General features: G+C 41.1%; 1 protein-coding gene and 1 pseudogene across 2 annotated transcripts in view; one reads left to right on the top strand and one right to left on the bottom strand.

The window, feature by feature from the left end:
* The window catches only part of Setd2 (SET domain containing 2, histone lysine methyltransferase), a 109,508-nt gene that overhangs the window by 25,027 nt on the left and 69,482 nt on the right, over nucleotides 1-14,999 (bottom strand). Inside the window, exons 15-16 of one of the 2 annotated variants that reach the window (XM_052721895.1) lie at nucleotides 12,908-13,577; nucleotides 4,690-4,824 (exon numbers count right to left, since the gene is read on the bottom strand). In XM_052721895.1, the coding sequence (XP_052577855.1) occupies nucleotides 4,690-4,824; nucleotides 12,908-13,577 (805 nt within the window). Of the gene's footprint in view, nucleotides 1-4,680; nucleotides 4,825-12,907; nucleotides 13,578-14,999 lie in introns of both variants that reach the window. The other variant, XM_052721905.1, reaches the window with a different exon arrangement.
* Nucleotides 8,130-10,963, top strand: LOC128100080 (U1 small nuclear ribonucleoprotein C-like; annotated as a pseudogene).

The raw sequence follows: 14,999 nt of genomic DNA, 5'->3' as shown, positions 1-14,999 counted from the left end.
ATAGCTACATAAGCCATATGCGCATGTGTTGGGGGAATCCATAAAAAGCAGGCCACAGACTCCTCCCACTCCTCTTCTTCCTTTCTCCCTGTACAATCATTTCCATAGGCCTAAGCACATCTTTCCTTAACAAACTCTTACAGTGGGCTTTGTTCTACCTTGTGGCTTTGCTCCCATGGTAAACAGCACTGCTTAATGAATTGCCGCTTAATGAATAACAGCACTGCATAAAACTAACAATGATAATGGGCTAAACCTCTGAAACTATAAGCAAGCCTCCAATTAAATGCTTTCTTTTATAAGAGCTGCCTTGGTTATGTTGGCTCTTCATAGCAATAAAGCAGTGACTAAGACAGAAGTTGGTATCAGGAGTGGGGTATTGCTGTGACAGGCCTGACCATGCTGCTTGTTTGTGGAATGTGGACTTTGGAACTTTGGATTAGGAAAGTAGTTGAATGCTGTAAGAGGGCTTGATGGGCCACACTAGCAGGAGCCTAGCATTGCTCTCAGTGGTACTTGACTGTGTTGTGTGGTTATTAGTAATCTCTCATATGCAGATCTATAATAAAAAGGAGCAAGCTGGAAAAAGAAATACAAAATGCACTGTTTGAGGAGAAAAGAAGCAACAGGAAGTATCATGGAGCTAAGTCAGAGTACAAGGAGATAGTAAGTTTAAAGAAAAGCCTGATACTAAATGGAATAAATGGAGTGGTGGCCTCAGGGCAAGATCCCACCCAGCTAAACTTCCAACTTCTGAAAAGGAATTAAAGAAAAGCTTAAGCAGTGAAGGATACCATCAACAGAAAGCTGATACAAATATAATTGAATAAGGGGGACAAGTTCCAGTCCCATAAGTAGAAGAACTTGGCAGGTTCTGGCTTTAGAGTCAAGGATACAAGAAAAGGGTTGTGGAATCTCCCTCTGCAGAGGCCTACAGAGGCTACTGCACGGAAGGTGTGAAGGTGAAGCCTGGGTTGTATTGGCGACCCAAAGATGTTAAGAGATGCCAGAGTCGTGGGATATCTGCTGAGGAAAGCTGCAGACCAGGTGTGGAAGCAGCCCAGAGAGAAGCGTGTTGCAGTCACAAAGCCGAAAGGAGGTGAACATCTTAGACAATAGGCATGTGTTACTATTCTGACCTGCCCCTTGGAAACCTGCCCCTTGGGGCTGCCCTATGTCCTGATGTAAAAGCCCGATTTTAAGGAAAAACCCTTCCCTTCTCTCTCTTCCACTCTCTTTCCCTCCATTCCCACGAGGTGTGCACTCTCCATCCCCCTTCCTCTCTTTTTTCTTCTTTCTGTCTTTCCCTCTTTCCCCATCTTTCTCTTCATCTCTTTATTATAAAAAACTAATTTCTGTAGGGAAAAGGGGCTGGCTAAGGAAACCCACCCTGACCCTGGAGCCCAGAATTAGGGAAACATGGCTCAGATAAGGCCAGTGAGAGAAACACAGTTTAGCTCAGATCAGAGCCATCTCTGGCCCTGTCCAACTGACTTCTGAAATCAACCAATCACAGAGCAGGACAGCAGAATCCTGGCCCTAAGGCCTAGGACCAGGGAAAGAAACACAACCTGTGTTTGAGACCTGAGCCAGAGAAATGAACACTTTATCCCCAAACCCAGAACCCAGGAAATATGCCCTGACTCTGAAACTTGTACCAAAATAACACTCTTGGCCCCTAGAATCAGAGTCAGTGAAAGAAATGTGCCCTGGCCTTAGAGGTAGTGTCAAAAAACCAAGAAAGGCCAGTGAAAGAAACACAGTTTGGCCCTGAAATCAGGGCCATCTCTGCCCCTTGCCCACAAAACTGGCCAATCCCTGGGCAGAAAATAAACTAACCAATCACAGTTGACTCCGCCCCCTAGACATACTATATAAACCCCCCTGCCCAGTCAGTTGTGAGCTGTTCTCTCCACCCTGGTAGAGGCAGCTACTCTCCTGGACTCCTCCTTCCCAAATAAACCTCTTTCTCCAAAGAGTTTTGGGTGAAGACCCTCATTCACTGGTGCACAGAAGAATCTTGCTGGGTTGTCTCATAGTGGACTAAGCAAGGGGCAGTTGAACAGAAGACCTTTGCTAAGAAGTCCCATAGTGGACTGAGCAAGAGAGAGCTGGTAACACTGAGCCAGAGACTGTGGCTCTCCAGGAGAGGAGCAGGATTGCTGTGTCCTGCGGGGAGACCATCGCCCATCACACCAGGTATATCCTGACTTTTCCAAAGAGTCAGGGTACCCTTCCCTGCCAAAGCAGTTCCAGGTCTGACTCTCCTGAGAAGTCAGAAAAATTTCCTTTCCAAGGTTGGGCTGTTTCTTTACAGTCCCAGCCATCACAGCTGTCCTAAACAGCTCCAGGTGTCCGGGACACCTCCAGGGCAGAGCTCTTGTTCTAAGTAGCTTGAGGTGCCCGGGATATCTCACCCTCTAGGGCTTAACTGACTCCTTGCAGTTTTAGCCATCAATTTACTAACATTTTGGTGCTGAAATCCAGGTCACCAAACCCAGAGTTTTTGCAGTTTACTTACAATTTCCACGCGGATGCAGCACCTGGGTTGTGAATGACGTACCTCCGCCCACCACTACATCTGCCCTGCATGTTTTCCTTGGCATGTTCTTCCTCACTCATGGGACAACCTAGCCAGCCAGGGTCCCCCACATGCAGCATCATAACAGCATAGAGATGCAGAAGTTAGATTTTGCCTAACTGGTTTTTAGTCTTGCTATGTATGGTCCAGTATTTCCTCACTATGCTTCCTTTCCTCCCTTTTGAAACTGTAATGCCTATTGTAGGGCCCAGGGCAGCTTGGCTATACTACTGCCCTGACAGGCTCAATAAAAACCAGCTAGAGAGTAGGCCTTAAGGCAACACTCAGTTCCAGGAAAAGCCATAAACTGGCACCACCCCAGAACAGGCCAATCAGCATCGAAGGGGTAAATACCTAACATTCCCATCTAGGAGAAAAATACCTAACGTTTCAACTGTTATAGATAAGATCGATTGCCAGATGTCCCTTAGCCCAACACACACCTATCCCCTTTTGCCAAGATACCCCTAAACAAATGTCAATCAATTAGGGTCCTGAACCCTGGAAATCCCTTAACCCCAACCTCTGCTATGATCAAAACCCTACCCCAACCAAGCTCTGAGCTCTCTGCTCTCACCGCTGCGTTGGACAGACAGGGAGCCCAAGCTTGAGCTTGAATAAAGGCTCTTTGCTTTTGCATTTGGATTCAGTCCCCACATTCTGGGCATAACACTATCCTGTGCCATTGTATATTTAAAGTATGTGACCTGCTTTTTTCCTTTGATTTTACAGGGGATTACAGTTAAGACACTGCCTTGAGTCTCAGACACTTTGAACTTTGTACCATTAAACAGTGTTGAGACTGATAGACTATGGGGACTTTTGAAGTTTGAATGAATGTATTTTTGCATTATGATATGGCTAGAGCCTATGGGGGCCAGGGAGTGGAATATGGGTGGTTTGAATAAGAGTGGCCCCCACAGGCTCATATATTTGAATGCTTAGTCACTAAGGAGTGGCACTGTCTGAAAGGATTAGGTGGTGTGTCCTTGTTGGTGGAAGTGTAAGCAAGCCTCCAATTAAATGTTTTCCTTGATAAGAGTTGCTGTTATAGTGTCTTTTCACAGAAATAGAATGGTGACTAAGATAAATGGTGACCATCACTTTACTTATTTAGAATGTCTGTTTATAATAGGAAAAGAATCTTATCATATTCACAATGCCTAGCAGAGCCAACTTATAGCAAACCTCCTTATAGGCTCATTTAGTTTATTTTCAAATTGTTTCACATAAAGCATTTTAATTCTATCTCCACTACTTTTCCTGTCTCTTTAAAGTCACCATCACCTGCCAGATTGCTACAAGACTCTCTGGAACTGCCAAGTGTTCTAATACAATATGATCACATTACTTCTGTTTAGTCTTTCCCATTCCATCACAACCCATTTTATTGAAAACTAATAATATTTCCTCAAGATTTTATCATATCCTTCTACATACATTTCAGGAATCAAAAATATTATACATATATATATCAATATTATACATACCACACCACATACAAAGTGAAGTATGTTACATAATTCTACATCCCTAACCTAGTCCATTATATGTCATATTCTAGTAAAATGGAAATGTTGTTATTGTGTGTGTGAGTACAGGCACATGCATGCCCCCATGACAGGGAGAGAAGAGACCACTTTGTGAATCAGTTCTCCCCTTTCACCTTTACAGAAGTTCTGGGGAATCGAACCTGGGCTGTCAGGCTTGCGCAGCAAAGACATTACTAATTTAATTATAAGACAAGGGCCTGACTGTGACACCCAGTCTGCCCTTCAATTCACTGTGTAGTCCAGGTCAGTCTTGAACTCATGATCCTCCTGCCTCCAGAGTACTGTAATCACAGGTTTATACCATCATTCCTTGCCTGTATCTAGAAAATTATTACTTCAAAAGTTGATAATACATAAAAATATAAGATTAATCAAAGTAAGTAACAAAAAGGATCCTAGCTAATACATGTGGCTGCAATTTCACGAAATGTGTGACCTTCGTGGTATCCAGGTAAAAACTGGTGGCTACATAAATTACAAAGAATATTTTTTAAAAAAATTGTAAAGACAAGATATACACCCAATGAGAGAGTTAACAAGTAGAACCTTTCTTACTGGCTGTAAGGACTGAGGCTGCCCTGGTGCAACTATTGTAGTCACGGCTGAGGTTGGCTGTACCACCACTCCTTGTGGATGAGCTGTGAAAATCTGCTGTCCCTGGATATACTGAAGACTTGGCTGGGCATAACTCTAAAAGACAAAAGGAACAAAGTCATAATTTATATTTTTCTAGATTGTACTATGTGAGGCATAGTAACTGACTTCCAATATGACATAGCACACACACACTCTCCATTCATTCATTCATTCATTCATTCATTCATTCATTCATTCATTCAGTTTTTTCGAGACAGGGTTTCTCTGTGTTGTTTTGGTGCCTGTCCTGGATCTCACTCTATAAAGCAGGCTGGCCTTGAACTCACAGAGATTCGCCTGGCTCTGCCTCCCAAGTGCTGGGATTAAAGGCGTGTGCCACCACTGCCCAGCGGGTGATAGGTTTTAAATGAGTGATCCAAACCAAAACCACATGGAAATGGATTATCTACTCCCTCTTACTCAATTTATGTATCAGGAGACTGAACTCCTAAAAGTGAAAATAGACTGTATCAAAGTCACATGATATTTTGAAAGATGAGAAGGAAGCAGCCTTGTGAAAACTGTGAAATTTCTTAGGATCACCCTATCTGGTAAATAAATAGTTTTACTGTATTAGCCTGACTAATAGGAAGTCCACCAGGACTGATGTCACAGTCACAGGTCAGTGAGTCTATTGAAGAAAATACTAAAATCACTTCATTTTCTTCATTCTAGTCAAGAGACTGGCATGTAAGACAGTACTGTGAGTTAGGAGACTATGGCTCTGTGTTCAAGCCTTAATCTCAGAGAGGCCAAAAAGAATCTTACTTCCTCATTCCATCCAATATTTAGATATCATTCTTTTTTTTTTTTTTTTTTTTTTTTTTTGAGACAGGGTATCTCTGTCTCTGTGTTGTTTTGGAGCCTGTCCTGGATCTCGCTCTGTAGAACAGGCTGGCCTTAAGCTCACACTCACAGAGATCCACCTGGCTCTGCCTCCCGAGTGCTGGGATTAAAGGCGTGCGCCACCACCGTCCGGCACACACACTTTTTTTTTTAAAAAAGATACTTTTTATATTTATATTTGGATTCAAAGGTATACAATAATTTTGTTTCAAACACAGAAGATTTTTGTTTGTTTTTCTTGAGACAGCATCCCACTATATAGCTCTGACTGGCCTTGAATTCAGAGATCCCCCTGCCTCTGCCTCCCAAGTTCTGAGATTAAAGATGTATATGACCGAATAATTCATTTACTTCAATCTCACATCAGTGTATTTAGCACAGAAGTAAACAAGCACACAAAACTTTCTTCTCTTTTATTCATAGAAACTGTTTAATTGTTTAACTTTCAGGGAAACTGGAGTGATGAGTGCTGCCCCAGGGATTTAGAGACACATACTTCTCTGTCCATTTTGCTCTTTTTGGGAAGTGCCCCCAACTTCTTTTTATTTACAGCGAAGATAGAGGAATATAATGAATCTAAAATTTTTAATCTACAGGGAATGAATCCAAAAAGCCCTTCCACCTCTCAATCCTAACTGCATCAGATGCAGGCATTTATTTACATCTAGAGTCTCATAAGAAATAAGGATTATATCTAAGACTTAAATCTATTCACATTTACTCCTCAACCATTGAAAATTTTATTAAAAAGAATGTGTCAAAAAGCTTTAAAAACGTCAGGTGATGACTGTTTACAGAGCTGACTAGACCTAGATACTTCTTCACTCAAGGCCAGAGTTTTGAGCCCTGGGACTGAGATACTATCAAGTAGGAAAAAAACATCAATACAAATACAAAATAAAAGATGTCTAAATGATACCAGAAAAAACCCAAGCAGTATGAAAAAGTTGGCTTTTTCTTCTACCAGGTAGGTTCCAAGGATGGAGCTCAGGTTGTTAAACTTGGTAGCAATAAGTCTTCACCAGTTAAACCAGCCTGGCCTTTAAGCCTTCCTGCCAGGTGTGCTAACAGACCCATTTAGTCCTAACACTCAGCTATTTAGTGTGCATTAGCCTATATTAGTGTGCATACCATGGCATACATGTGTAGGTCAGAGGACAACTTCAGGAAGTTAGTCTCCACCTCCATCTTTACCAGGGTATTAAGGGTCAAACTCACGCCATCATGCTTGTGAAGCAAGAACTTTGCCCACTGAGCTATCTCTCTGGTCTAAACATACTTTGTTTGTTTGTTTTGAGACAGGTTTTCTCTGTGTAGCTTTGGAGCCTGTCCTGGGACTCACTTTGTAGACCAGGCTGGCCTCAAACTCACAGAGATCTGCCTCGGCTCTGCTTCCCAAGTGCTGGGATTAAAGACGTGCACCACTACCACCGCCTGGCTAGAAATATTTTTCTTAAAATTAGATTGCCCTATCATACATGTTTATACACAAAATATAGTAAACTTTTAAAAAAGATTAACATTAAAAAGGATAATATGCATCAGAACTCATCCAACTTCTAAGAGATACTGTACCAACTTCTAAGAGATATTGTAATCCTTAGGTAGTTAATATCAAAGTTATCATAACTGTCTTAAGTATCCAAATTTATAGCTTAAATCCTCTACTTAGGACCAAAGAAGAAAACTTAGATAGTCTAACCAAGGAAAAGTGTTTCTAGTTAGAATTTTCCCCTAGAGATGATACTCATTTTTTCACTGGCAATGGTCCTTGGGTTATTTCCCCACATGTACTATTATTCTCCGCCTCTTTGTAAATGTGAGACCAAACCTTCCTTAAACAGAACATGATATTGGGACAAAACCTCTGATGTTTAAAATCATAGGTTAATAGGAGATTGAATTTCCTTTTTCTTTTTAAAAAGTTATTTATTATGTACATAGTGTTTGGCTGCATGCATGACAGAAGAGGGTACTGGATCTCATTATAGATGGTTGTGAGCCACCGTGTGGTTGCTGGGAATTGAACTCAGGACTTCTGGAAGAGCAGTCAGTGCTCTTAACCTCTGAGCCATCTCTCCAGCCCCGGGACTGAATTTTCAATGAAAATGCCCCTAAATACTTCCTGATGTCACAAGGGGGTAAATGAAGTCAGGCTGGACTCTGATCCCAAATCAAAGTAAAACAGGAAATATGCTATCAAAATTTTTTTAACTTAATATATATTCAGAATAATCATAAATCAATAAAAAAGAAGTTATTAGCAGCAAAAGATTATAATGTTTAAAAGGAGAGACACAGATAGAGTACAGGTACATTTCTATATGCTTGTAATTCTGACTTCAGTTTAATGTTTTGGAGTGACTGGAGGCAGTAAATTGATTAAATGGAATTTTGTACCCCATAAAACTTAACACTAGATGCTGCAGAGAACTGTTAAAAAAAAAAAAAAATCTGGGTGTCATTTCCCGGCGGCGGCGTGGAACCGGGTAGCCAATGGCCTGCGGAGCAACATGCCTAAGTTTTATTGTGACTTCTGTGATACGTATCTGACCCATGAGTCTCCCTCCATCTGTGAGAAAGAGACACTGCAGTGGTCGGAAACACAAAGAGAATGTGAAAGACCACTACCAGAAATGGATGGAAGAGCAGGCCCAGAGCCTGACTGACAGAACAACGGCTGCATTTCAACAAAGAAAGATATCTCCAGCTCCATTCTCTCCTTCTCCTGCCGGGGCCATGATCCCACCTCCCCCGAGTCTCCTGGGTCCTCCTCGCCCTGGCATGATGCCCGCACCCCACATGGGAGGCCACATGCCCATGATGCCTGGGCCTCCAATGATGAGACCTCCTGCTCGACCTATGATGGTGCCCACTCGGCCTGGCATGACTCAGCCAGACAGAGCAGAGCAGAAAGGCTCTTTATCAGTTTTGTACTTCTTGTTCTGTTTCACCAGGAGATGACGGTGCTGAGCCTGAGTGTTTTCTAGCTGCGTGACAGGAAGGCTTCTCCTTCCGAACAGAGAGAAGTGGGGCAAAAAAAGTGCAGCTTTCACTGATATTGTGAAATGTGAAAATAAAATTGTCAGCTGTTTTAGTTTAAAAAAAAAAAATCTGGCTTTCCTTCCCAATCTAATTTATTAGCAAATTATGTTAACTTTGTCTTTATTTTCTTTCTCAGAGCAACTAAAGTGATCCATTTAGATAATGTCAGACGACATTACTCTGTCAAACCATGGTAGAGGGTTTCTACATTACTCAGACTAAGAAATCTTCACAGAATCTGTCATCTTATTTCCTACAGGATAGATTTCATAATCATCGCACATTATCTGTGTTACAAGCATTTAATATTGACTCTACAAAACACTTTAAAAGCTAGATCAAAACAGTTATCCTATCCCCAACTCTCTGAAAGCAGGATCTCACGATATGGTTCATGCTGGCCTTGAACTCATTACCCTTCTCAGCCTTCTCCCATTCTGAGATTATAAGCACACACCATCACACCAAGCCCAAATACAAATTTAGAGAAAACAAACAAAAAACAGTACCAGGGTAAAACATGTTATTTCTAGAGAAAACAAGAGGCCAAGCATGCAAGCCTTCAACAGGGAGGAAAACTCTAGTATTGTGAAGGCTAAATTCCTTGACCCTCAGTGACACCATGTTCATAAAAATTTGTCTTGACAAAATACTCAACTTCATATGGAAAAACAAAAGACCCAGGATAGCTAATAAATCCTGTACAATAAAGCAACCTCTGGAGGCATCACCATCCCTGACCTCAAGCTCTACTATAGAGCTATAGTAATAAAAACAGCTTGGTACTGGTATAAAAACCGACATACAGACCAATGGAATCAAGTTGAAGACCCTGACATTAATCCACATACATATGAACACCTGATTTTTGACAAAGAAGCTAAAACTATACAATGGAAAAAAGAAAGTATCTTCAACAAATGGTGCTGGCATAACTGGATGTCAATATGTAGAAGATTGCAAATAGATTCATATCTGTCACCATGCACAAAACTCAAGTCCAAGTGCATCAAAGACCTCAACATAAATCCAGTTACACTAAACTTAACAGAACAGAAAGTAGAAGTACTCTTGAACGCATTGGCACAGGAGATCAATTCCTAAATATAACACCAGCAGCACAGACACTGAGCACAACAATTAATAAATGGGACCTCTTGAAACTGAGAAGCTTTTGTAGGGCAAAAGACATGGTCAATAAGACAAAAAGACAGCCTACAGAATGGGAAAAGATCTTCACCAACCCCACATCTGACAGAGGACTGATTTCCAAAGTATGTAAAGAACTCAAGAAACTAGACATCAAAATACTGAACAATCCAATTAAAAAATGGGCTAAAGAGCTAAGAGAATTCTCAAAAGAAGAATCACAAATGGCTGAAACACATGAAAAGAAATGCTCAACATCCTTAATCAGAGAAATGCAAATCAAAACGACTCTGAGATACCACCTTACACCTGTCAAAATGGCTAAAATCAAAAACACTAATGACAGTCAATATTGGAGAGGATGCGGAGCAAAGGGAACACTCCCCCACTGTTGGTGGGAATGCAAGCTTGTACAACCACTGTGGAAATCAGTATGGTGGTTTCTCAGAAAATTGGGAATCGATCTACCTCAAGACCCAGCCATACCACTCTTGGGCATATACCCAAGGAATGCTCAATAATACCACAAAGATACATGCTCAACTATGTTCATAGCAGCACTATTTATAATAGCCAGAACTTGGAAACAACCTAGATGCCTGTCAACTGAAGAATGGATTAAGTAAATGTGGTACACATACACAATGTTTTTCTCAGCAGAGAAAAACAATGAGAAAAACAATGACAGCATGAAATTTGCAGGCAAATGGATGGAACTAGAAAATATCATCCTGAGTGAGGTAACCCAAACCCAGAAGGACAAACATGGTATGTACTCACTCATAAGTAGATTCTAGATATAAAGCAAAGAACAATCAGACTGCAACCCACAGAACCAGAGAGGCTATATAGCAGGGGGGACCCTGGGATGACTGTGGCTTATAATAAGTTTTGGTTTTACTCAATTACTGGGCAAGCCTCAATGAAACATTTCACTATTAGGATAAGAATTTATACTGTATCAAGCTGATAATAGAAAAATAAATAAAAAAATGGTTTTCTATTAAAAAAAATTTTTTTGTCTTGACAAGATAGTTAACTAAGGCTCACTATGCAGAATTTTCTGTTTTCAAGACAGAGTTTCCTCTGTATAACAGTCCTGGCTGTCCTGGAACTCGCTTTGTAGACCAGGCTGGCCTCGAACTCACAGAGATCTGCCTGCCTCTGCCTCCCAAGTGCCGAGAATTAAAGGCATGCACCACTACCACCCAGCTTACTAATCAGAAATTTTAAAGATTTATTTTTTTAATTATTTTTATTTATGTGTATGTGTCCGTATGAATCAATGCCATGTGTGTGCAGGGACTCTCAGAGGCCAGAAGAAAGTGTCAGATACCTTAGAACTAGAGTCACAAGCACCTGTGAGCCGTTTGACATGGGTCCTCTGGGAAAGCAGCAAATACTCTTAACCACTAAGGCAGCCTTCCAGCTCCATGCGGAAACTTTAATGTGTTGACTCCTACAGAGTAGAGCTGTGTTTGTTTAGCTTACAGACTGGTTCCAAATATTAGCAACAAACAACCTGATTTCAAATAGCAGCATCTAAATTTATAAAATAAGGGGCCAAATTAGACCTGTTTCTTAAATGCAAAAGCAATGTTTAAAGAATGAGAATTTGCCACCAGGAATATCTCACAGAACAATATCCCAAAGTAAATGGTTAAAAAAAAAAAAATGCTGACTATAATCAGCACCTGAGCTAAATAATCACCCCAAATCATAACATTAGTAGATATAGTTAAAGAAAAAAATGAACTCCTCCCTCCCCATGTTCAATATTTTCTTTCCCATTCTAAGCCAGCTAATAATCATCTGCAGATGTAAAAATCAACATCAATAATAGGTATTTGTTTAAAAAAAAAGTTGACTATGGTGGAAATAGTAGGTCTGAGGCAGAAGGTGGCAAACCTAGGCTACCTATGAAGCTACGGCCTCAGCACACCAATTGGTTATCCAATACCAAATGGTCAGCCCTGAAAGAAATATATACAAGTACCATTCAGATGAGCAGGTTGTTATATATTCAGGAACGCAATTACTAAAGAAAGAAAAAGAGACTGGAATTTGAATGGGGAAGGAAGAAAGGGAAGGGAGGAAATGATGTAAACACACACACACACACACACACACACACACACACACACACACCCACCCCTTAACAGGCTTTTAGCAGAAAGTACTTCAAACTTTAAGCCATTAACTGTTTTCAGTTTAAATGAAATAATGCAAAAGGCATACATATTTGTGAGACACAAAAAAATGATTCACTATTAAACCTCTTTACTTGCCGGGCACACTTGTGGTAGTGCACACCTTTTAATCCCAGCACTCGAGAGACAGAGCCAGGAGGATCTCTGTGAGTTTGAGGCCAGCCTGGTCTACAGTGTGAGTTCCAGGACAGGCTCCAAAGCTACACAGAGAAACCCTGTCTCGAAAAACCAAAAGAAAAAAAAAAATATTGAGCTGTTATTAAATGTGAAACTAAAGTGAAAAGTCAGTTTATGATAACAAATTTTTTCAAATGCCATACTAAATACAAACAATAAATCTTCGGCAAATTTACATTTTTGCATGTCATGGATTATTTTATCATCAAGACTATCACAAGGTATAACTCTTAGTACCCTGTGTGTTGTTATGGAAGATAACAGGGTTTGAACAACATTTGGGAGGCAGAGGCAGGAGGATCTCTGTGAATTCAAGGCCAGCCTGGTCTACAGAGTGAGTTCCAGAACAGCCAGGGCTACATGGAGAGACCCTGTCTTGATACCCACCCCCAAAAGTATTAGTCTCCACCCCACCCCTAACATTTTAAATAGTAGATAATCAATATAGATGCAACAGATCCAAGGTCTAGGGTATAATTCAGTGGGAGAATGCTTGATGAGTTTTATGCATAAGGCCTAAGGTTTCATCCCTAGCAAGCACCAAGAAACAAACAAAATAATCAATGGCAGCACTTCTTCCTTCCTATCAGATTAATTAGCATCTCAAGTGAGACCAGGTCATCAACAGCAGGCTTGCTCTTATGTCAGATTTAATTAGCATGGCAATAACAGACTTTAAAATATAAAGGAGAGGTTAAAATATTAGTTACCTGCACAATTGGCGGAGTTGTCTGTGAATAAGGAGATGTCACACCATAGACAGTTGAACATGTCTGTCCTTGATAATATATGGTTGCTTGAGACTGTGCAGGAGAGTACTGTTGTTGCACACTGACAGATTGTTGGTTTGAATCCCAAACACTATAATTCTGTCCTTGGACTGGGCCTGGAGCTTGTACTGGCATTACAGGAACATTGGAGTCTTGGTGTACCACACTTTCATTCTGAGCCACATACTGTGAACTGGAAACTTCCACAGAGGTTGCCACATGTGGCACCACTGGCACTGATGAAGGGGCAGCAAGGGATTCTGTAGAATGTCCTACCAAGGGCTGAGCATGGTCATAAGGAGCGGGAGAACACACCTGGTCCATGCTGGGTGTGGGCAGAAGCACCTTTCCAGCATTAGGGTTGCTGGGATCCACATAAGCTTGCATGGGATAACCTGGTGGATAGCCAGCGAAGGGGTGATGAGAGGCATTATAGCCCAGAGAGTCAAAGGGTAGTGGTGATGTCATCCCCAAGTTTTGCATCTGTTGCTGTTGCTTCTGAGCCTCCCTCTGTGCTACCTCCTGTTCAAATAACTTCCTGCGCTCCTCTGTAGAAAGTTTATTCCGGTCTTTAATTCGTACTTTCTTTTTAGAAGTTGGTGTATCATATCTACAAAGAAAACAATACCATAAAAGGTTACCAAATCATGGATATAACCCAAAAGATTTATAAAACAGTAAGGCACTCATTGATATTTCTTCTCAAATCATGAAGTAACCACTAACCACATTAAGTCTAATTTGGCATTGGCTAAAAGTCATACTCAAAATTAGTTAATGAGAACTGTTATCAAGGGCTAGCTTAAATTCAGCATCCAGCACTACACAAAGAAAGAAAGGGAGCTGGAAAGATGGCTCAGCAGTGAAGAGCCCATACTGCTCTTGCAGAGAACCAGAGTTCAGTTCTCAGCACCCACGTCAGGTAGCTCACAACTGCCTATAACTCCAGTTCTAAGAGGATCCAATGCTTTCTGGCATTCAAAGGTGCTCATTCATGTGCGTGCCTGTGTGCACACACATACATATTTTTAAAAAACTAATATTTAAAATACATTGGGCTGGGTAATATAGCTCAGTGGTAGAGTGTGTGTCTACCATGTACAAGGCCTTGTGTTTAATTCTGAGGTGCCATTGAACAAACAAACAAAAAGTAAGAAGCCTGGCAGCCAGAACGGAACTCCCAGGAAATCCAACACTTGAATAATTCTATCTCTATTCTTAGTTCAACAGCCTCCTATCCTTCTTTAGAATTGAGGCTGATTCTGTAACCACAAATACTGAGATTTTAAAACTTTAACTCAATGAAACCCATTTCTTTGTAAAGAAGAAGAAAAGAAAGAGTGACACAAAGAAAGAAATGGTCCAATATCAATCTAATTCAGGTCTCCGAGAGTCCCAGAATCAGTCAGAAAAATGCCTGCTGTCCAGCAGGGCATCTGAGCTTGATCCCCAACACGCACACAAAAAGCCTGGAGCACAAGCTGACAGCTCATCTCAGCACACAGGAAGGAGCCTAAGGAAGGAGGCTCTAAGTTAGGCCAATCACGGCAACATAGTGAGATCCTTTCTAAAATAGATAATAAAATATAACTATATGTGGTTAAATATAAACTGCAACACTCTATTAATCCTCACATCTATCATTATGAAAAAAAAATCTGTTTTAAGACTCATCAGTAAAACAACCCCCACCCTCACCCCCACCCCCTGGAGCTGAGGACCGAACCTAGGGCCTTGTGCTTGTTAGGCAAGCACTACCACTGAGCTAAATGCCCAACCCCCAGTAAAATTTTACACTTACTTATCTAGAAGATACTAATTCCAAAATCCACTAGTGTGTGTGTGTGTGTGTGTGTGTGTGTGTGTGTGTGTGTGTGTGTGTGCCTATCTTTTGAGACAGGGTCTCACTATGAAACTCTGGCTAGCCTGAAATTTTCTATGTATAGCAGGCTGGCTCTGAACTTTCAACAGTCCTACCTGTCACAAAAATGTTGGGATTATAGCTGTATGTTACTGTACCCAGTCTTAACTT

Source organism: Peromyscus californicus, unplaced genomic scaffold (assembly GCF_007827085.1).
Source record: "Peromyscus californicus insignis strain IS unplaced genomic scaffold, ASM782708v3 Scaffold_11__1_contigs__length_118956290, whole genome shotgun sequence".
NCBI classification, from domain to species: Eukaryota; Metazoa; Chordata; class Mammalia; order Rodentia; family Cricetidae; genus Peromyscus; species Peromyscus californicus.
The sequence above is the reverse complement of the archived record's forward strand: the minus strand, read 5'-3'. Positions and strand labels throughout refer to the sequence as shown.